The following is a 24,040-nucleotide window of genomic DNA, read 5'->3' as shown; positions in this document are numbered from 1 at the left end:
AGTATCATCTGATTGTGGGTAAGGTTTCCCACCACATTTTTTCCCCTTATAGGGTTTCCACGTACAAATAACTGTGTCATGTGTTGTCTATCTTATTTGTCTTTTTGTTTCATGCATTAAACTTTATCGGTACTATTATTAACTGCTAAACTGTCTACCAACATTAAAGTTTGGTTTACCGGTATTATCACTAAGTTTGGTTAAGTTATATTTGGGTTGAAATTAACAGGCAACTGATTCACCCCCCCCCTCTCAGTTGCCTCCAGGACCTAACAGAAACACACTCTCATTTAGCAGCACAATCAATATCTTTGGATCACATACATATATCTTGATTTTCCCGCCAAGACATGAGTTTGAACATTGGCACAGTTAGGGTTTCCACCATGCACTGAATCTACATCCAATCTAATCTCTGATCATTGTGACATATCAAATCCAATCTAATATCATGTCCTGGATCTATGTTCAACACTCAATCAATGAGCATCACCCATTTGTCTATCTTGAGAAACATGTCTACTCTCTTTAGCCGTTTATAGCATGTTTTTCAGCCTTTTGTCAGATCAATCATGTGAGTGATGTGATTTGCTTCATCCTCTTCGATTTGCAAGATGAGTCCTTTTAGGATCTCTGCTGTTTCTACCATCACGAGTCGCAATCCTCTTCTCTTCTTCCTCGAGCCTCACAGTCATTATAAATTTTGGACTAGTCACCAACGACCTCATCGACACATCACATCAACCTATGCATGCATGCCACATCACCTCCACATGGCCCCTTTATCAGAATTTACCTTTGCTAAGTCTTCTATGTCGGTCCATATAGGATCACCAACCAGCCACACAATCGGGTTCATCAATCGGTTCACTAACCCTGCCGGTTATACCCTAGCTAGTCTGCCTTCAACCTTGCACTGTGCTTCTCTTCTAGGGAAGCACCAAAACTAGCCAACACATTTGCCAACTTACCTCATGGATATTATCAATAATTGGGAGCCTTCTGCATCTGCACTTTGATTCCATTACTAGTGGATATACTTATTGGTAAATATCTTGATGATACCATGTCATCAACCTTCAACTGAATCCATCTTTAATTTGTCCATTGTCCTCTATCTACAGCTACTCAGCCTTGCCTTCTTCTTCATCAGCCCAGATCATATCACAACCAGTTTGTCAAAGTGACAAAGCCATCACATTTCATCTATCTCGGCAGCTCAACATGCCTTCTCTGTCAGTCCAGTGCATATCCCTGATTGCATGCACTTGAGGCATTCCTTTGATTTACCATAGATCTGGTGTGAGCCTTCAAAAACCTACCTTTACCTCTTCTTTCTTATCTCTTAGAACTATGATGCACACTGGGCATAATTGGAGATAAGCTCCACTTACTGGTGGTAGTGGATCCTTGTCATGTGCATCCTGCAATGCACTCATGTGGCTTCCTTATTTGTGCAACATATCTTCAAATAGGCACATGTGATCTAGTTGGGGCACACTCATTGTCAGTCATCCCTTCACATGGTGACTGCATCTCTATCTGGTGGGAGTCCTACTATTTTGCATGCACACAGCATACCGGTGACCTATACATTCTTCTCCTCCCATGTTGATGTGATTAAGGTAACATTCTGCCTCTTTATCACAAACAACAACTCAACATCTCGTTCATCTTGCTTGTACACTGGTCATAAGCTTTCTGGTTGACAACCACTCACTTGGTTGATTTATCTTCTCCATGTAAACATATCACTTACCAGTTGACATATTCTCCTTACCGGTGACATACTATACTGGTAATATGTCCATATCATCCACACAAGTCAAACACTAACTTGTGTATCGGTGACTCCAATGGTCATTATACTGAAAGGTAAGGTGACCGGCAACACAAAGTGACATCAAAGATATCATATCCGATATGTACCAAAGACATTGCTGCACGTACATCTCTTATACTAGTATCCCTTCTATACTGGTTGACATCAATGACAACACAATGCCAATAATCTCCCCATTGGCATTGATGTCAACACATGTGGTATCTGACATACTACATAGTCTCTCTCTTCTTTTGTATAATTCAACTCTTCCTCTTTGAATAATCCATGGATTCTCGCACATGTAGTATGCGGTATATTACAAAATCTTTCTCCCCCTTTGACAACAATGGAAAATGGCACTCTCAATATATTATTCCTCCTTGTATCTATTGGGAACTGATAGAAATATTTCTCCCCCTTTATGTTTATTGGATACATCTCCTCTTTTGATACCACTTGTTACATATTCTTAATTCATATAACTTGATATTGAGGGCTCAACCATCAATTTACACCAATTGGTTAGCAACCAAGTGTATATGCAAACCAAAAACACATGCATATACAAGTCTAAAACTAATTGAAGAGCCATGTGTTAGTGAAAACAACATACCTACTGGTCAGGCTGCATCATCTCCCCTTCATATGCATAAGCTATTCAGACCCCAAAATGTTGATACCAATTGTATCTCTTCTAATTCCAAATGCATGTTCTCTTGTGTAGGTAACTTTCCCTCTTAGCAAGCAACACTCATGGTGATCTAGTTGTGATTTTGATTGAATAGGCATTGAAATATCTCACAATCTCAGATACCTCCAAAAACACTATTATACCGGTACAACCATAGACACTTGCACACCCTCTTTGTCCAGCAAATATGATACAAATAAGAAAACATGGTTGTCAACTCTCCTTGAGTCATACAGCTCAGGTCCACACAGTCGGTCAAGTCCAAAACTAGAGCTCCAATCTTCACCATATATTGGTTGAGCTATGGATATGTGACCATCTGATGATCTTTCAACTCCATCATATCCACCACAACCTATGAAATGATCTTGGATCTTCACAATGACATACAATGTCATCATCATGCCATGAATCAAACCAGTTAGGCCAAAAATATGCATGCCTACATGATCAACAACTGGGCCAACAATTGTGTTAGGTCTTGGAGACAACTGAGAGGGGGGGGGTGAATCAGTTGTCAAATAAATTCAAACATAAAAAAACTTAACCAACCTTAATGCTTAATACTGGTAAACCAAACTTTATGCTAGTAGACAGTTAATTATAGTACTGATAAAGATTAATGCATGAAACAGAAAGATAATAACATCCACAACACATAACACCAATGTTTGTATGTGGAAACCCTATAAGGGGAAAAACTACAGTGGGAAACCTTACCCACAATTAGATGATACTACTAGAGATAGTATGTGTATACAAATGAGGTCTGCACATGCAGAAAGGCCAAGCACCTAGAGCTCATTGCTCAAACAAAAATAGGAGTCACATTGACTACAATTGGATGGTTAAATCCAATAATGATGTACTGCTTAAAATAACATCTTTATATGCTAGATTCAGTACCGGTGTAGTTCTGATTGCTTTCACAAAAACCTTGATTCACCTTAAAATGATGTCTGCGTGTATAGCTCTGCTTATTCCCGCATATATCTTCTCCCAATTCCTTTTCCTAATCTCATATCGATCTTACAAATAAGATCTTACATATATACCATAACCTAAGACCAATTTTAGTAGATCGGCTCTAAAAGATATTACAATAAAATAATTACAAGTGAATCAATAACTGATGCAATATCCGATTCAACATGTCGTCTTAATGAATTTACAATAACAACAAAATCATCTCCAAAGCATGTCATGCTGATCTAGAATAGATAAGCCTGCCAGTGCATAACCTGGACCTATTTGCTGGTAACAACAAATATGCAAATATGAATATGTCAATGAACAAATCTCCAAGACAAAGTGTCTAAACGATGTCTTTGACATAACCAAATGTTTTCCATATCATTCCAAGTGTCGGTGAGCAATATATCCTACCAGTGACTTTGCATTAAGTCACTTGCTTGCCGGTGAACATTGCCAATCCTCCAAAGTGCCAGAGTTGATAAGTGTTAAAGGTGTTGACATCAGTGACAAAACCATATCAACATAACCAAAATACCAACAATTTCCCCCTTTGGCATTGATGGCAACACAAAATGGAAAAACCATCAAAGTGCCAAAACAGAAATGCCAAATACCAAAAAAACAATCTCCAAACAGAGATCATAACCAGAAATCAAAATTGAATCTCTCCCAAAGTAACAATCTCTCCCCCTGAGAGTAATATGTGTTTTTTGTATTTTTCCATATCAATCTCTCCCCCTTTGACATCAAATGCCGAAGCCAAAAAGATAGGTTCAAATAAAAAATACCAACCAATTTAGTATACCAACTACTGCCCCTGAGAAGTAGCTCTCCTCATCAAAGTCGGAGTAAAAGATTTCTCTGTTAATTCTACCGGTTGATGACAAACATCAACTATCTAAGTCTCTACTGGTGGGGGTATGACCCCAAGCTGGTCTCTGAGATATTCAAAAGTCTCCTTAGGCAAAGGCTTAGTAAAAATATCAGCAATTTTCTCTTTAGTATTCACATAAACAAGTTTTACTTCTTTTGCTTCAACATTCTCTTTCAAAAAATTCAATTTGATAGAAACATGTTTAGTTTTAGAATGTAATACTAGATTCTTAGATTATCAATTCCTGTAGTGTTATCACAATAGATAGTTCTAGGTTCCTTGCATTTTACCTTTATGTCCTTCAACATTTGCTTAAGCCATAATACCTGTGTACAGTTAGTTGCTACTGCAACATATTCTGATTCTGTTGTTGATAAAGATGTGCAACTTTGTTTCTTACTTAACCAAGAAATTAATTTGCTTCCAAGAAAAAATGCTCAACCGGTGTTGCTTTTTATGTCATCCACATCTCCTGCCCAATTTGAATCTGTGTATGCACATAATTCAAGGTTTTCATCTTTAGGATACTATAAGCCAAGATTTGTAGGGCCTTGTAAGTACTAGAAAATCTTTTTTACTGCCGATTCAAGATTTTCTCTAGGATTACTCTGAAATCTTGAAACAATAAATACTACATTCATAATATCAGGTCTTGTTTGTGTCAAATATAGTAGGCCTCCTATCATAGATTTGTACCTAGTCGGATTAATAGGTGTAAATTCATCCCTTAGTGATAGTTTGTCATTTGTAGTCATAGGTGTGCTTACCGGTTTAGAGTTGTCCATCCCAAATTTCTTTAGTAACTCCTTTAAGTATTTGGATTGACTCAAGAATATACCTTTATCAGTCTGTAAAATCTGCAATCCTAAAAAGAATTTTATCTCTCCAATCATAAACATTTCAAATTCATGTTGCATTTCAATAGAAAAGTCTTTACATAATTCATCTTCTCCTCCAAAGATTATATCATCAACGAAAACTTCTATAACCAAGATGTCATCATTAGTTACTTTGTAGTATAAGTTGCTATCAACATTATCTTTTGAAAATCCAATCTTCAAAAGATATTTATCCAATCTAGCATACCAAGCTCTTGGAGCTTGCTTCAACCCATATAAAGTTTTCCTTAACCTACAGACCATATCTTTGTTATCTGTCAAAGAAAATCCATCAGGTTGCTCAATATAAATTTCTTCTTCAAGATCTCCATTCAAAAATGCACATTTAATATCCATTTGATATACTTTGTAGTTCTTGTGTGCTGCAAAGGCCAAGAATAATCTGACTACCTCAATTATAGCTACCGGTGCAAAAGTTTCATTATAATCAATTCCTTCTTTATGAGAATATCCCTTACACACTAGTCTTCTTTATTTATGTTTACCTTACCATCTTCGTTAAGTTTGTTTCTGAATACCCATTTTGTTCCAATCACATTTTTGTCTTTAGGCTGGGGAACTAATGTCCATGTGTTATTTTCTCAATTTGTTCTAGTTCCTCTTCCATAGCTTTAATCCAGTGTTTATCTTCACATGCCTCATTAATTGATGATGGTTCTATTTGAGAAATAAGACATACCTCTTCATTTTCCAGTCTTCCTCTTGTCATAACTCCTCGATACTTGTTCCCAATTATCTAATTTTCAGAGTGATTCAGTCTTACATATCGGGGTGTCTTTGTTTGTTGTTGTTCCTCAGTTACAATGGAATTTTCAGATGATAGCGGTGTAACTAGATCTTCATTCTGTACCGATGGATTCAATGTAGGTTCATTTGTCAGTATCTCTGTTGCTAGTTCAAAGTCTATATACCTTGAAGTTCCTCTAAACTATTCATCAATCTTCACATTTTTTCTCTCAACAATTTTCTGCAATCTCTTGTTAAAACATCTGTATGCCTCGCTCTTAGATGAATTACCAAGAAATATTCCTTTATCACTTCTAGGATCAAATTTTCCAATATACTCATCTCTTCTAATACAACATTTACTTCCAAATATTCTGAAATATTTAAGAGTAGGAGTAATACCAAACCATTGTTCATGAGGGGTCTTACTGATTTCTCCTTTGATGTGAACTTTATTGAATGTGTAGACCGCTAGGCTTAATGCCTCTCTCCAATATACATGTGGTAGATTTGCTTTAGATAACATACTTTTGGCTGCATCCAAGATAGTTCTATTTTTCCTTTCTATAGCTCCATTCTGCTATGGTGTCCAGGGTGCTGATAACTGTCTTCTGATTCCATTCACTTCTTAGAATGTATTAAATTCCTTAGATGTAAATTCCCCTCCTTGATCTGATCTTAGACATTTGATTTTCTTAACGATTTCATTCTTTGCCATTGCTTTGAATAGTTTGAACTTCCCAAGTGCTTATGATTTTTCTCTAAGAAAAGTAACCCAACACATTCTAGAATAGTCATCAATAATAAGCATGAAATATCTATCACCTTGTAAGCTTTTAGTTCTAGCTGGACCACATAAATTAGTATGAATTAAGTCAAGAGCATTATTTGATTTTTCTAGAATACTTTTAAAAGATGCTCTAACTTGTTTTCCAAATTGACATTCCTTACATACTAGATTGTGAGGTTTGACAATCTTAGGTAAATCTCTAACTGCCTTAGTAGTACTATTTTTTACCATGCAATCAAAATTTACATAACAGAGTCTCTTATGCCATAGCCAACTTTCATCAATATGTGCAATCAAGCATGTATTTTCATTGTTATTCAAATGCAAGATGTTGCCTCTAGTTTGATTATCGGTTGCAATTACCAAACCAATTTTGTTTATAATTTTGCATTTACCATTCTTGAATTGTATCTGAAATCCTCTTTCAACTAATTGACAAACACTCAAAAGATTATGGTTTAAACCTTCTATATAGTAAACATTGTTAGTATTATGCTTTCCATCAAGAGATATTGCACCTTTTCCTTTGATTAAACAAGCTTTGTCATCTCCAAATCTTACCAGACCTCCATTATATTACTGAAAGTTGAAGAATTTACCTCTATCTCCAGTCATGTGATGTGAACATCCTGAATCAATGATCCATTCATCTTTAACTTCAACTTTAGCTGCCAGAGCCTGCTCTACCAGTTGAACAGTTGGTGTCAGTTGATCTTCTGTTATAGCAACAAAAACCCATCCATTGTCTGTCAAATATTCATTAGAATCATTAGTGACTCCATCAACAAGATAACAAGATTTATCTTTATTCTTCTTAAATCTGTATCTTTGATATTCAGGGTTAGGCTTGTATGTTCTTCTAGCTTCTTCTCTTAGTCTAGCATGTCTATCAGGGCATCTTGAAGCCATATGACCAATCTTATTACAGCTAAAACATTTAAAGGGTGCTTTACCTTCATACTTACTTCCAACTAGACCTGTAGGCATTTTCCTTGCAAATAGTGCTTCAAGTTCTTCAAGTTCTTCATTTTCTCTCCTACTTTCCTCAAGTTCTCTTGCATAGAAGGCTTTCCAATCAGATTTGTCAAAAGATGGTGCAGATGATGTTGATGCCTTAAAAGATAAATCTGTCTATATAGTAGCAACAAGACCAATTTCCTGAATTTCAAAAGTTGAAAATTTTCCAATCAATGTATCCCTAGTTACTGATGTATTAGGCATTGTTCCCAACTCATTTATAGCAATAAATTTCATTTTATATGTCGGTGGCAATCCTCTTAAAACTTTTGAAACAATTTCATCTTCACTTAAGGTTACTCCACAATATTTAATACCTAAAACAATTTCATTTACTCTTTCCATGAAAGCATAAATCCTTTCATCTTCTTCCATTTTCAGATTTTCATACCTGACCTGGAAGCTTTCAAGTTTTGCAAATTTGACTGTGGAATCTCCTTAATTCAATGTTTCCAAATGATCCCAAATAGCTTTAACAGTAGACCTATTTGATAATCCCATGATTTGCTTATTTGTTAGCGCACTCAAAAGTGCTTCTCTTGCTTTGCAATCATTTTCTTCATCTTTTCCCAATGTAGGTGGATTAGGCTGACCAGATGTAGGAGGTTTATAGCCATTCTTTGTAACAACCTAGATGTCCTTTCCAATGCGATTTAGATGTGTCTCCATTCTGATCTTCCATCTACCATAGTTGGTTCCATCAAGTTTAGGATTGTCCTTCCTAAAATAGTTAGTAGACATTGGATCTCCTCAAGTTGTTAAGCTTCTACAAAAAGAGGACTAAGCTCTGATACCAATTGTTAGGTCCCGGAGACAACTAAGAGGAGGGGGGGGGGGTGAATCAGTTGTCAAATAAATTCAAACCAAAAACAACTTAACCAACCTTAATGTTTAATACCGGTAAACCAAACTTTATGTCGGTAGACAGTTTATCAGTCAATTATAGTACCGGTAAAGATTAATGCATGAAATAGAAAGACAATAACATGCACAACACATAACACCAATATTTGTACATGGAAACCCTGTAAAGGGAAAACCATGGTGGGAAACCTTACCCACAATCAAATGATACTACTGTAGATAGTATGTGTATACAAACAGGGTCTGCATCTACAAAAAGGCCAAGTGCCTAGAGCTCACTACTCAAACAAAAATAGGAGTCACATTGACTACAATTGGATGGTTAAATCCAATAAGAATGTATTACTCAAAATAGCATCTTCATATGCTGGATTCAGTACCAGTGTAGTTCTAATTGTCTTTTCAAATACCTTGCTTCACCTTCAAATGATATCTGCCTGTATAGCTCTACTTATTCTCGCATATCGATTCTTACAAAAAAGATCTTACATATATACCGTAACCTAAGACCAATTTTAGTAGGTCGGCTCTAAAAGATATTACAATAAAACAATTACAAGTAAATCAATAGTCGATGCAATATCCGATTCAACATGTCAACTTAATACATTTACAATAACAACAAAATCATCTCCAAAATGTGTCATGCTAAATGGAATAGATAAGCCTGACAGTGCATAACCTGGACCTATTTGTTGGTAACAACAAATATGCAAATATGAATATGCCAATGAAAAAATCTCCAAGACAAAGTGTCTAAACAATGTCTTCGATATAACTAGGTGTTTTCCATATCATTCCAAGTGTCAGTGAATATTATATCATGTCGGTGTAGCAGATGCCGGTGATTGTGCATAAGTCACTTGCTTGGCAGTGAACATTGCCAATCCTTCAAAGTGCCAGAGTTGATAAGTATTGATAGGTGTTGACATCAATGACAAAACCATAACAAAATACCAACACTCTACCAGTTGAACAGCAGGTGCCAGTTGATCTTCTGTTATAGAAACAAAAACCCATCCATTGTCTGTCGGATCCTCATTAGAATCATCAGTGACTTCTTCATTAGCAAGATAACAAGATTTATCTTTATTCTTCTTAAACTTGTATCTTTGATATTCATGGTCAGGCTTGTATGTTCTTCTAGCCTCTTCTCTTAATCTAGCATGTCTATCAGGGCATCTTGAAGCCATATGACCAGACTTATTACAGTTAAAACATTTAAAGGGTGCTTTACCTTCATACTTACTTCCAACTAGACCTTTAGGCATTTCCCTTGCAAATAGTGCTTCAAGTTCTTCAAGTTCTTCATTTTCTCTCCTTCTTTCCTCAAGTTCTCTTGCATAACAGACTTTCCAATCAGATTTGTCAAATGATGGTGCAGATGATGTTGATGCCTTAAAAGCTAAATCTGTCTTTATAGTAGCAACAGGACCAATTTCCTCAATTTTAAAAGCTAAAAGTTTTCCAATCAATGTATCCGTAGTTACTGATGTATTAGGCATTGTTCTCAACTCATTTATAGCAGTAACTTTCATTTTATATGCCGGTGGTAATCCTCTTAAAATTTTTGAAACAATTTCATCTTCACTTAAGGTTCTTGCACAACATTTAATACCCAAAACAATTTCATTTACTCTTTCCATGAAAGTAGAAATCCTTTCATCTTCTTCCATTTTCTTATTTTCATACCTAATTCGGAAGCTTTCATGTTTTGCAATTTTTACTATGGAATCTTCTTCATTCAATGTTTCCAAATGATCCCAAATAGCTTTAGCAATAGACCTATCTAATAATCCCATGATTTGCTGATCTGATAATGCGCTCAAAAGTGCTTCGCTTGCTTTGCAATCATTTTATTCATTATTTCCTAAGGTAGGTGGATTAGGTTGACTGGGTGTAGGAGTAGCATAGCCATTCTTTGTAACATCCCAGATGTCCTTTCAAATGCAATTCAAATGTTTCTCCATTCTGATCTTCCATATTCCATAGTTGGTTCCATCATGTTTAGGACTGTCGTTCCTGAAATAGCTAGTAGACATTGGATCTCCTCAAGCTGTTAAACTTCTGCAAAAAGAGGACTAAGCTCTGATACCAATTGTTAGGTCCTGGAGATAACTGAGAGGGGGGGGGGGGGTGAATCAGTTGTCAAATAAATTCAAACATAAAACCACTTAACCAACCTTAATGCTTAATATCGATAAACCAAACTTTATGCCTATAGACAGATTATCAGTTAATTATAGTACCGGTAAAGATTAATGCATGAAACAGAAAGAGAATAACATCCACAACACATAACACCAATGTTTGTACATGGAAACCCTATAAGGGGAAAAACAATGGTGGGAAACCTTACCCACAATCAGATGATACTACTACAGATAGTATGTGTATACAAATGGGGTTTGCACATGCAGAAAGGCCAAGCACCTAGAGCTCACTGACTACAATTGGATGGTTAAATCCAATAATGATGTACTGCTTAAAATAGCATCTTTATATGTTGGATTCAGTACTAGTGTAGTTTTTATTTCTCTCACAAAAACCTTGCTTCACCTTCAAATGATGTCTACGTGTATAGCTCTACTCATTCTCACATATATCTTATATATATACCATAACCTAAAACCAATTTTAGTAGGTCCGCTCTAAAAGATATTACAATAAAATGACTACAAGGGAATGAATAACTGATGCAATATCTGATTCAACATGTCGGCATAATGCATTTACAATAACAACAAAATCATCTCCAAAGTGTGTCGTGCTCATCTAGAATAGATAATCCTGCCGGTGCATAACCTGGACCTATTTGCTGGTAACATCAAACATGCAAATACGAATATGTCAATGAACAAATCTCCAAGACAAAGTGTCCAAATGATGTCTTCGACATAACCAGTTGTTTTCCATGTCATTCCAAGTGCCGGTGAACAATATATCCTACTAGTGTACAAGATACCGGTGACTGTGCATAAAGCCACTTGCTTGCCGGTGAACATTGTCAATCCTCCAAAGTGCCAGAGTTGATTAGTGGTAAAGGTGTTGACATCAATGACAAAACCATATCAACATAACTAGAATACCAACAATATGTCTTTCAGGTCTTTTCCAATACCACATGAGACATAACCACCACATTCAATTGTTATCGGGGCTAATGCAATGATCTCCAATTTCATTGTATTACATAACCTGCAAGTACCTATTAGAATCATACTGGTAACATCTTGCACATACCAGTTTCTTGAAATAGTCCATCATCACTACTAGAGCACCTTCTTGTAACTCCTAAATTTTTTTGTCACTTTGCATTTGATACCAATTGTTAACTTGTCATACATTGACATAGCAGTAGTGATCCAACTCTGATTTGTAGATGTGTAGCCAAGGCCACCAATACACATACTTATCATCTCATTTCCATCCTTCATACTGCCAACATCTTGTTCTTACATGTGTCCTTCTTCACTGAGGGGGTGAATGATAAGTTTAGTATACTACTCCCCCTAAGTTCCTACATCTCCTTTAAGCCTTAGGAGATATCACCTATGCATTGAATGCACAATGCCGATCCATGGTCTTTTTCCTCCACACCTACTTGGTCTCATTCTTCTTCCTATTTTCAGTCATGCGAGAAGGTCTTACCTTCTTCTGCTGAAGGGTCCTTTCATTTATGGACCCTGGTGCATAACTGGAAGTAGTTCTATAGTAGCACATAACATCCATCACAACTTCATGATTGAGGAATCTTTTAACATACCGGTTTGACCATCTTCTTCTGGTCATGTTGTTGTGATTGGAAACTTAAACTAGTAGACCTTTTGATCCTACTGGGATATTTATCCTTTGATTCCATACAGGTCTCTGACTTCCATATGCTCTGTATCCATTTCTAAGTTGAGAATAGCTGATATATTGGCTTCCATGTGACTGCAAGTCCTTCTTCCTGCACTCATAAATTCTATGGCCTAATCTATTGCAGTTATAACAAATATAATTTTCATAACCGGGAGAGGAGATATGCATGTATCTACTCCTTGATACATTTTTCTCATTTGCATGATAACTGTGAGATCCTAGATTACTCGTAGATCCCTTTCTACATTCTTCTGCCCTATGGCTATGACCATTACATGTAAAGCAATAACGAGAGAAGGAAGGTTTATAACTTACAAACTTATTTTTCCATGCATGCGGAGATCTCACCGGTCTAGTATCTCCATTTCTCCTTCTCTGAGGATGGATCCTAGGTTGTCCATTCTTTGTATATCCTCCATCTAGTCCTTTCATCTTCCATACTTGTCTTGACATGTGGGTGGTAGCATTTATTTGTCTTCTACCAGTAGGAGGTCCTCTTTGCTATCTTCTCATGTTCCTGCTTCTTGTGAAGCCGTCTAATCCCATCTTCCCTTTTCCTTTGGAATCTGCAGTGTTCCTTCTTCTTGCAGCACCAGTCCTCACCCTTGTCTGCATGTCTACACCTGTTGTGGTTAGATCAACCTTCTTCCGGGGAATATTTCTAACTGTAAAGGTCTGTCCCTTATTTTCTCCATTTGAGGAGACAAACAGAATGTCATTATGGGGGACGTTCTTGCTAATGGAGCATTCACCTGCACCACTTCCTAAACCTTCGATGTCCTTGGCATACTTTTGTTTATTTAGCATCTTATCCAAGGCATCATTGCTACCATGAAACTGGATTCTTACCTTGAGCTCATCCTGACAGTTCTAAAGGTCATTTCAGAGAACCTTCATTTCTCGAAGCAGCTTCTTGTATTCTTTATCTTTTACTTCTAGCTCAGATGCTAGATCACTGCATCGACATTGCTTGGTGTTTTCTTCTTGAGTCTTCAACTCTGACATACATTTATCAGATTCTTCAAGGGATTTGATCAACCGAGTCTGTTCCACAACCGAAAAATTCTTGAATAACTTGTATTCATTTCTTACTCTACTGAGTTCTTCAAGTGCATTTACAAGCTCACCTTCAAGATCAACTTCTGCTATCTTCTTCTTCTCCTTCACTATCACTACCAAAAATGTCTTTCCAGTAGGAGTGAACTGGATGATCATTCTTAGATGTGTGCCTCTCATGTTCAGATTCTTGAGCCATGAAGAGATGGTTTCCTTCTTCATCAATGTTGTGACTGCTAGTAGATTTGTCTTCATCATCTACAGATACATGAGATTCATTTCTCATCCTATCTTCACAAGCCAGTTCTGTAGTAGTAGGCTCATTTCCATAGAGCTTCTTCAATCTATCCCATAATTTTTTTTCTGATCTTCATCTATCCACCTATGAGGAAACATCATCAGATAAACCACATAGTATAGCTTTCATTGCTACATCATTGCATTGGTTTCTTATTTCTGCATCTGAATTAGTGGGAGGACTAACTTTACTAGGGCAGCCATTTACAATAGACATCCACACATCAAACCCTAGAGAGGATAGGTAGACTTCCATTCTACAACTCCAAATGAAATAGTTTGAACCATCAAAAAATGGAGTAGGGATTGACACTAAACAAACCATTGTGTCCTTAAGCCAGAATCTACCCAAGCTGGAGAAAGGTCATCTGACTGGGAACCTATGCTTTGATACCAATTGTTAGACACAACACACCACTGAGAGGGGGTGAATCAGTGGTTCTCAAACTTTTCCCTTTAACTACCCTTTGTGTGTATACTAGTTATCAAATCTAACTCAATGTAGACTTATCGGTTAGAGGGGAGATCAACACAAATGTAATCACACCCAAAGAAGACATCACATAACACCAATATATACGAGTAAAATGCAAGATGGGAAAAACCTCAGTGAGAAATTTTGCTGGAGACTACTGCTCCAATCTAGCCACACAATGAATCTTTGATTACAATTTTTAGGGCACCAACCCAAGGATCACCAACCCCTGATTTAGGGCACCAACCCAAGGAGCATTAACCCCTAATTTTAGGGCACCAACCCAAGGATAAACAACCCCTAATTTAGGGATCCAACCCAAGGAGCATCAACCCCTAATTTTAGGGCACCAACCCAAGGAGAACCAACCCCTGATTTAGGGAACCAACCCAAGGAGCTACAACCCCTGGACCGAGCTACAACTCAATGAATAAAAAATATAATCATTTATAAATTAATAACCTTGTTTTAAATGGATTTTGTAACACTTTTGCAAATCTCTCTGCTAGATCTTCTATCCAGTTTACTGCTAGTTCTACTCTCTACTGGTTCTCTCTTCTCTCAACTGCTCTACTTCTCTCCACTAGTACAATCTTTTGCCGATTCTCTGCTTGCCTACTCTTCACTCTCCTACAACTTTTTACTGTCAGTTTGGTCACCACCGGTTACCTCACTGTTGATGGTTGAACTCTTCAACCCTAGTCTCTCTCACACTCAATCTCTCTTATGATACTCACTTAGTGCTTGATTGATTTCTTCTCACATGCAAAAACATACTCTCATTCAGCAGGACAATCAATATCTTTTGTTCACATACATATATCCATATTTTCCTACCAAGATGTGAGTTTGAACATTGGCATGGTTAGGTATTTTGCCATGCACTGAATCTACATTTGATATGATCTCTGATCATCATGACATATCTAATCCAATCTAATATCATGTCCTTGATCGATGTTCATCACTCAATCAATAAGCATCACCCATCTATCTCTCTTGTGAAACACATCTTCTCTATTTACCTGTTTTTAGCATATTTTTGGCCTTTTGTCAGATTGATCATGTGAGTGATGTTGTTTCCTTCATCCTCTTTGATCTGTAGGATGAGTTCTTTCTGTATCTCTGTTGCTTCTACCATCTCAAGCTGTAATCCTCTTCTTTTCTTCCTCGAGCCTCACAGTCAATTCACCATAATCAATTCCTTTCTTCTGAGAATATCTTTTACAAACCAATCTATCATTATTAATTACAAGTTGTCCATCTATATTTAATTTATTCCTAAAAATACTGATGTAGAGCCCTTGTGACCACTGAGATAATCCCTTCCACTTGGGATACAAACAAGGACTCCAGCACTCATACCAAGACTCTAAGGGGTGGTTTAGACTAGGTTTCTTTGGTTACATACCATTTCTTCTCTTAATCATCTTTGACAATGCTCAAACCCCACACCCTTCTCCAATGATCATACAAGACTCTTTAGAGCCACACCACCCAACAAGGGTTGAGACTCTTCCCAAGGTAAATATGACTTCTAGGGCTTTGTTATACCATCCCCTAAGCCAACAAACCACTATCCAATCATTGGAATTGAGTCACTAACAAATTTTAGTGCTGCTGCTATAAATGGGACTGTCATGCCTAGTAGCCCAACCAGACTAAAAAATTAAGATTTCTTCCTAATTTCCCAAATGACCTCTACAAATAAGAGTTGATTTTGTTTAATTCAAGTGATTTCCAAAGGAATCCAAAAGGGTTTGGGCAGATCCAATGTCTAAGGGTTATAAACCCAATTTCACTCCTAGGCCAAATAGCCCTAATTAGGCCACCCTAACAAAGGAAGTGTGCTATAAAAGTGCTGCCCCAAAAAATTAATACTTGGAACATGTAGAGGGAATGTAAATAACATAAATCACCAAGTTTTAGACCCTAGTTACACTTCTAACTTCATTCATGGAACCGGTTGCACAATGAGACTAGGTGGCCACATAGAGATGTCCACCCTAACACAGAAAACCCTCACCTTTACCTGCTTCTTTCCTGAAAAAGGACATGAAAATATTAATTTACATGGTCTTACCTTGCTTCACCCCAAAGTCCATTCAAAACCAATGAGGTATCAGCAAGAAAACTTCATTTTTCCTTCAAAACCTAGGCAAAACTGTCAAATCCGGGTTACTTCCAGTAAAATGCAGATATCTCCACTTCCAGAATGAATCAAGACCTCAGATTAGACTCATTTGAAATGTAATTCAATTATCTAAAACATCCCACTGGTTTTATGCTTCCAAGAAATCCATACTATATGGAAAATGGAAAATAGCAGCAAATTGCAGGAAAAATCACAGTTTTATTGAGTTTTTGAATACCAACTTTTACCTTCCCCATTCAACAACCCTTCCAAAGGTTGTATTTTTACCTTTTATGACTCTTAAAATAGTTACCAACTGATTTTTGAAACCAACATGGTGGTTTGGAGGAAGTTACAAATTTGGGTTAAAAGTTGTCATAGTTGCTTGACAACTTTTGACATTTTGTCCTCCTAAACACACCAAGACACTAATTGACCCCTAAGACACTTAAAACTCTTCAAATGCACTAAAAATTCCTTCAAGGCATGAATAACCCCAAATTCCATATACCCAAGGTGGTTTATAACACACCTACCTAAGGTATTGGCTTACAAGGTAGGGTATGATTATTACAATAAAGAAAAACATCAAATATGCAAATAAGACATAAATCCTACTAAACTCCGTCACCTATGTTTTCTCCTCAAGATCACTTGGTGGTTGATGTGTATATTCCCCTACATCATACTCCTGGGGATAAGAAATCTCAAGTCCACTTGAGATGAGTTGCTGCAAGGTGGTGCCATGAGTTTGAATCTGTTGTTCATCCATCCATACAGCCTCAGTATCAGGTTTGCCTCTCCACTTGACCAAATATTGTTTGTATTCTTTGTTCCTTGTCTTCTTAACCAGTCTAGTGTCCAACACCTTCTCTAGAGTAGGTGGTTCATGCTTGGGAAAGTTGTCATTAGCCTGCTGCTCCAAAACATCATCACCTACAGCTGCAACATCAGAACTTTTATATGGTGTTAGATCACAAACATTAAATATGGGTGACAACCCCAACCCATTGGGTAATTACACTTCATAAGCATTAGATCCACATTTCTTCAAAATGAAACAAGGGCCAATCTTCTTTTGCATCAATTTTGTGTGTTTCCCCTTTGGCAACCTCTCCTTCCTAAGATAGACCCATACAAGATCTCCAACATCAAAACTCAAATCTCTTCTTTTCTGATCTGCATGTTTTTTATATTGTTCACTAGATTTTTGAAGACTCAACCTAACTTGTTCATGAACTTCCTTGATTGCTTTAGCAAAAGCTTCTCCATCAGCACTGATTGGACTATTAGAAGGCAGATTTCTAAGTTCCAAAACACCTCTTGGATTCAAACCATACACAATCTAAAAAGGGGACTTACCAGTACTCCTATTGATGGTATCATTGTATGAGAACTCAGCCTGTGGTAGGATAATATCCCACTTCTCTCCATGCTCTCTTGTCAAACACCTAAGAAGATTTCCAAGGGTCCTATTGACAACTTCAGTTTGTCCATCTGTTTGGGGATGGTATGCAAATGAAAAAGACAAGTTTGTACCTAGCTTTCTCCATAGAGTATGCCAAAAATGACCTACAAACTTCACATCTCTATCTGAAACAATGTTGAGAGGTAATCCATGGATTCTTACCACCTCTTTGAAGAAGAGTGCTACAATATAGGAAGCATCATTTGTTGACTTGCAAGGGAGGAAGTGTGTCATCTTGCTAAATCTGTCCACAACAACAAAAACACTATCAAATCCTCTTTGAGTTCTAGGTAACCCCATGACAAAATCCATGCTTACACTTTCCCATGGTCTAGATGGAATAGGGAGTGGTTGATACAAGCCTGCATTAGTAGACCTCCCTTTAGCCTTTTGACATACTACACAAGATTCCACATATTTTCTGATTTCAGTTTGCATCCTTGGCCAAAAGTAGTGTCTCCTCACAAGTTCTAGGGTCTTATCTAACCCAAAATGACCTGCCATTGCCCCATTGTGTTTCTCCTTGATAATATTCAACCTCATTGAGCATCTAGGGATTCATAGTTGACCTCCTTTGAACAACAATCCTTCCTGCAGCAAAAAATCAAAAAATTCCACATTATATCTGTCATCCAAATTAGTACAAGAGGCATAGATCTCACCAAAATCTGCATCATGTTCATACATGGTCTTTAAAGCATCAATTCCAACACTTTCCAACTGAATATGAGACAATGTCAATACCCTACGGCTTAAGGCATCAGCAACCTTATTGGTGACTCCTTTCTTATGCTTCAAGGAAAATGTAAAGGCTTGTAGGGTCTCTACCCACTTCATATGCCGGTGATTCAATTTTTCTTGACTATTGATGAAACTTAAGGCCTTGTTATCAGTGAAAACCACAAATTCTTTGGGCAACAAGTAGTGTCTCCATTTCTTTATGGACTAGACCAATGCATACATCTCAAGGTCATATGAGGAATACCTCTTCTTAGCATCATTTAGTTTTTCACTATAGAAAGCAATAGGTCTCCCTTCTTGGCTCAAGACAGCCCCTATAGCTACATGGCTAGAATCACACTCAATCTGAAAAACCTTGTTAAAATCAGGGAGGGCTAGGACTGGTTGTGCTGCTACCTTCTTCTTAAGAAGTTCAAAAGAGTCATCTGCTGCTTGGGTCCACATAAATTTACATTTTTGCCCCCCTTTTATGGTTTCAAGCATAGGTGCACAAATCTGACTGAAACCTTTTATAAACTTTCTATAAAATGTTGCAAGACCATGAAAACTCCTAACATCATTCAAACCTCTAGGAGTAGGCCAAGTGAGTATAGCTTTTACCTTATGCTGATCCATTTTGAGTTCACCTTGTGAGATGACAAAACCAAGGTAAATGATCTCCTCCTGCATGAACAAACACTTGTCCAAATTGATCATTAGTTTCTCATTATGTAACCTCCTCAAAACCAAGTCTAGGTGTTGCATGTGCTCTTCCTTGGTGCTACTAAAAATCAGAATATCATCTAGGTAGACAATCACAAACTTGCTGATAAAATCACTCAACACTTCATTCCTTAGCCTCATAAAAGTGCTAGGAGCATTGGATAAGCCAAATGGCATCACTTTCCATTCATATAAACCCTCATTAGTCTTGAAGGCTATTTTCCATTCATCTCCTGGCCTTATCCTAATTTGATGATATCCACTTTTAAGATCTATTTTAGAAAAATATTTTGCCCCTCCTAGACAATCAAGTAGGTCTTCAATTCTAGGCATAGGGAATCTATACCTTATAGTTATCTTGTTGATGGCTCTTGAGTCCGTGCAAAGCCTCCAAGTACCTTCCTTTTTGGGTGCAAGTACTACTGGTATAGCACAAGGACTAAGACTTTTTCCAATCAGACCTACATCAAGTAAATCAGCAATCTGCCTGGCCATCTCTTCATTTTGTTGAGGGGTTAGTTTGTATGCAGCCTTGTTGGGCAATGTTGCTCCTGGTATAAAGTCAATGCAATGACTGATTTCTCTAATAGGAGGGAGGGTCTTAGGCATACCCTCTGAAAGCACACCCTTATACTTGTCAAGAAGCTCTTGCACTTCATAAGGAACCATCCTAGGTCTTCCTTGTTGATCTACTGCTCCTACATCTGCAACCTCCTTCTTAGGAATAGGTATCAATGCAAAACATACTCCTCCTTCCTCTTTTACCTCCTTCATGAACTCCTTACTTTCCATCAGCATCACCTTAGCCTCTTTCTCTTTATGTTCTTCCTCATTCTCCATCAAAGGTAGCAATTCTATGACCTTCCCATCTTTGGTGATAGAATAGGTGTTCCTAAAACCATCATGATGTGCCTTCAAGTCATATTGCCAAGGCCTACCAAACAATAAATGACAAGCATCCATCTTAGCTATATCAAAAAGAAGTTTGTCCTTGTAGGTGCCAATCTGAAATTCAACCCAAGATTGTTCTTCTACAAGAGCTTTCTACCCTTGAGTGAGCCATGACACCTTGTATGGATAAGGATGTGGTATCCTCTTAAGCTTAAGCTTCTCCACCATCTCCATGGACACAAAGTTTTCAATTGAACCTAAGTCTATTATAACCTTGCAGACTTTACCTCCTGATTTGCAAGTTGTCTTGAATATTGCCTTCCTTTGTGGGGGTTCTTTTGTGATAGGAACCTTTAGTAGTGCTCTCCTCATCATCAAGGCTTCACCTCTTTCCGGATATCCATAAGAATCAGGTGCATTCGCACTTTGAAAAGTGTTGCTGCTGTTCACACTTTGGCAATCAGTTTCTTGGATCAGATTGCTCCTCCTTTCTCCCATGGTGTTGTGGTTTGCCTTCTCAGGACACCTACTAGGAATGTGACCTTCTTGGTTGCAATTGTAACATCTTATGGGGCCTCTCCCTTGTGATCTACCTCTGAAATTTCCTCTACTACTGCCTTCACCTTTGTTGTCCTCTTGATTTGTGTCTCCTTGTGGACCACCATTGTTTCCTCTTCCTCTAAAGGAACCTCTTCCTTTTTGGAATCTACCTCTGCCCCTACTATTTTGATCTTGTTTCTTCTTGAATTTTTCTTCTACCTTCAATGCCATTTGATAGAATTTGTGTACACTTCTAGGGGTGTGAAGATTCAACTCATCTTGTATGGAAAATTTCAGACCATTGATGTATCTTGCCAACTTCTCTTCCTCAATCTCTACGGTCTTGGCCTTTACGCACAACTTCAAGAATTCCTCAGTATATGTGCTTACATCCATGTCTTTTTGTTTAAGATTTTGTTTTCTTCTATGAAGTTGCACTCCATAGTCCTCAGGTACATAGGTTTCCTTAACCAAAGCAATCATCTTATTCCATGAATTGATCATGTTCTTACCATTCCTCACCTTCTCTGTCTGGATAAAGTTCCACCAAGTCAAGGCTGCTCCTTTCAACTTGGACTTTGCTATCTTTACCCTTTGGTGCTCAGGGATCTCATCACATTCAAAGAAGCTAGTTAAAGCCTCTATCCAATCCATGACCAAGTCTGGATCCATCTTGCCACTGAAAATAGGTAGGTCTAGTTTCCCATCCATGGTTCTCCTCTCCATGGATATAAGAGCATTCAAGAGGGGTCTCTGGTCTACAGGAACCTCTTCTTCTTCCTGCCTTGGGGTCTCATCCTCATCCCCATCATCTCCATCTCCAGAGTCTTCCACTTCCCTCCTATCCATTCTGCCCTTCAACATTTCTATCTCCCTTTTCATGGCTCTATTTTCTGCCAATTGTTCTCTCACAACCTTGGCCAATTCCACATTGGTCATCCTTCCTGGAATTTCTTCATCTCCTTCTGCCATCTTCACAATTTGTCTTCACTCTTAGGATACTCCTAAGCTCTGATACCAATTTGATGCAGAGCCCTTGTGACCACTGAGATAATCCCTTCCACTTGGGATACAAACAAGGACTCCAGCAATCATACCAAGACTCTAAGGGGTGGTTTAGACTAGGTTTCTTTGGTTACATACCATTTCTTCTCTTAATGATCTTTGACAATGCTCAAACCCCACACCCTTCTCCAATGATCATCCAAGACTCTTTAGGGCCACACCACCCAACAAGGGTTGAGACTCTTCCCAAGGTAAATATGACTTCTAGGGCTTTGTTATACCATCCCCTAAGCAAACAAACCACTATCCAATCATTGGAATTGAGTCACTAACAAAGTTTAGTGTTGCTGCTATAAATGGGACTGTCATGCCTAGTAGCCCAACTAGACTGAAAAATTAAGATTTCTTCCTAATTTCCCAAATGACCTCTACAAATAAGAGCTTATTTTGTTTAATTCAAGTGAGTTCCAAAGGATTCCAAAAGGGTTTGGGCAGATCCAATGTCTAAGGGTTATAAACCCAATTTCACTCCTAGGCCAAATAGCCCTAATTAGGCCACCCTAACAAAGGAAGTGTGCTATAAAAGTGCTGCCCCAAAAAATTAATACTTGGAACATGTAGAGGGAATGTAAATAACATAAATCACCAAGTTTCAGACCCTGGTTACACTTCTAACTTCATTCATGGAACCGGTTGCACAATGAGACTAGGTGGCCACATAGAGATGTCCACCCTAACACAGAAAACCCTCACCTTTACCTGCTTCTTTTCTGCAAAAGGCAATGAAAATATTAATTTACATGGTCTTACCTTGCTTCACCCCAAAGTTCATTCAAAACCAAAGAGGCATCAGCAAGAAAACTTCATTTTTCCTTCAAAACCTAGGCAAAACTGTCAAATTCGGGTTACTTCCAGTAAAATGCAGATATCTCCACTTCCAGAATGAATCAAGACCTTAGATTAGACTCATTTGAAATTTTATTCAATTATCTAAAACATCCCACTGGTTTTATGCTTCCAAGAAATCTGTACTGTATGTAAAATGGAAAATAGCAGTAAATTGCAGGAAAAATCACAGTTTTATTGAGTTTTTGAATACCAACTTTTACCTTCCCCATTCAACAACCCTGCCAAAGGTTGTATTTCGACCTTTTATGACTCTTACAATAGTTACCAACTGATTTTTGAAACCAACATGGTGGTTTGGAGGAAGTTACAAATTTGGGTTAAAAGTTGTCATAGTTGCTTGACAACTTTTGACAATTTTTGACATTTTGTCCTCCTAAACACACCAAGACACTAATTGACCCCTAAGACACTTAAAACTCTTCAAATGCACTAAAAATTCCTTCAAGTCATGAATAACCCCAAATTCCATATACCCAAGGTGGTTTATAACACACCTACCTAAGGTATTGGCTTACAAGGTAGGGTATGATTATTACAATAAAGAAAAACATCAAATATGCAAATAAGAGATAAATCCTACTAAACTCTGTCACCTATGTTTTCTCCTCAAGATCACTTGGTGGTTGATGTGTAGATGCCCTTGCATCAAACCCATTTAGTTCTAATAACATTCTTATTTTTAGGCGAGGGAAATAAAGTCCATGTGTTATTCTTCTCTATTTGATCTAATTCTTCTTCCATAGCTTTCAAACAACATTCATCTTTACATGCTTAAATTACTGATACCATTTCAACTTGAGAAATTAAACATACCTCATTAGTTGCCAATCTCCTTCTTGTCATCACTCCATTGTTCTTATCCCCAATGATCTCATCTTTTGAATGATTCAACCTTACATACCTAGGGGTCTTGTAACTCTCTGTTCCTCTTCCCGGTTCTTCAGTCACTGTTGAATTTTTTGATACTACTAGAGTAACTGGTTCAACAATTTGTTCTGCTAAAGGTGTCACTGGTTCAATTATGATCATTTCCATTGTCGGTTTTTGCTCATAAACTCTGATTTGACTTCTATTTAGCTTATCCACCTTGACATTAGCATTCTCCACAATTCTCTATAATCTCTTGTTATAACATCTATATGATTTTCTTTCATTAGAATAACCAAGAAATATTCCTTCATCACAACTAGGATCAAATTTTCCAATGATATCATCTCTCCTGATATAACATTTACTACCAAAGATTCTGAAATACTTAACTCTAGGTGTATTGCCAAACCATAATTCATAAGGTGTC

The 24,040-nt window shown here is 37.5% G+C and overlaps 1 protein-coding gene across 1 annotated transcript; it reads right to left on the bottom strand.

Moving 5' to 3' along the window:
- Positions 1-17,118: 17,118 nt before the first annotated feature.
- LOC131056464 (uncharacterized) lies at positions 17,119-20,361 on the bottom strand. The gene is made up of 2 exons (XM_057990796.2): positions 19,797-20,361; positions 17,119-17,429 (listed from the first exon to the last, which is right to left on the bottom strand). Exons 1-2 carry the CDS (start codon positions 20,359-20,361, stop codon positions 17,119-17,121), a joined length of 876 nt encoding a protein of 291 aa, XP_057846779.2.
- Positions 20,362-24,040: the final 3,679 nt, after the last annotated feature.

Source organism: Cryptomeria japonica, chromosome 6 (assembly GCF_030272615.1).
Source record: "Cryptomeria japonica chromosome 6, Sugi_1.0, whole genome shotgun sequence".
Lineage (NCBI taxonomy): Eukaryota > Viridiplantae > Streptophyta > Pinopsida > Cupressales > Cupressaceae > Cryptomeria > Cryptomeria japonica.
This window is presented reverse-complemented; position numbering and strand designations above follow the sequence as displayed.

Bases quoted from the DNA above. Each gene is read 5' to 3' on its own strand.
- LOC131056464 (XM_057990796.2), bottom strand. From the start codon at position 20,361: ATGGATGCTTGTCATTTATTGTTTGGTAGGCCTTGGCAATATGACTTG. The intron at 17,430-19,796 runs GTACTTGGAGGC...CTGATGTTGCAG, and splicing joins ACTTGCACCCAAAAAGGAAG to CTGTAGGTGATGATGTTTTG.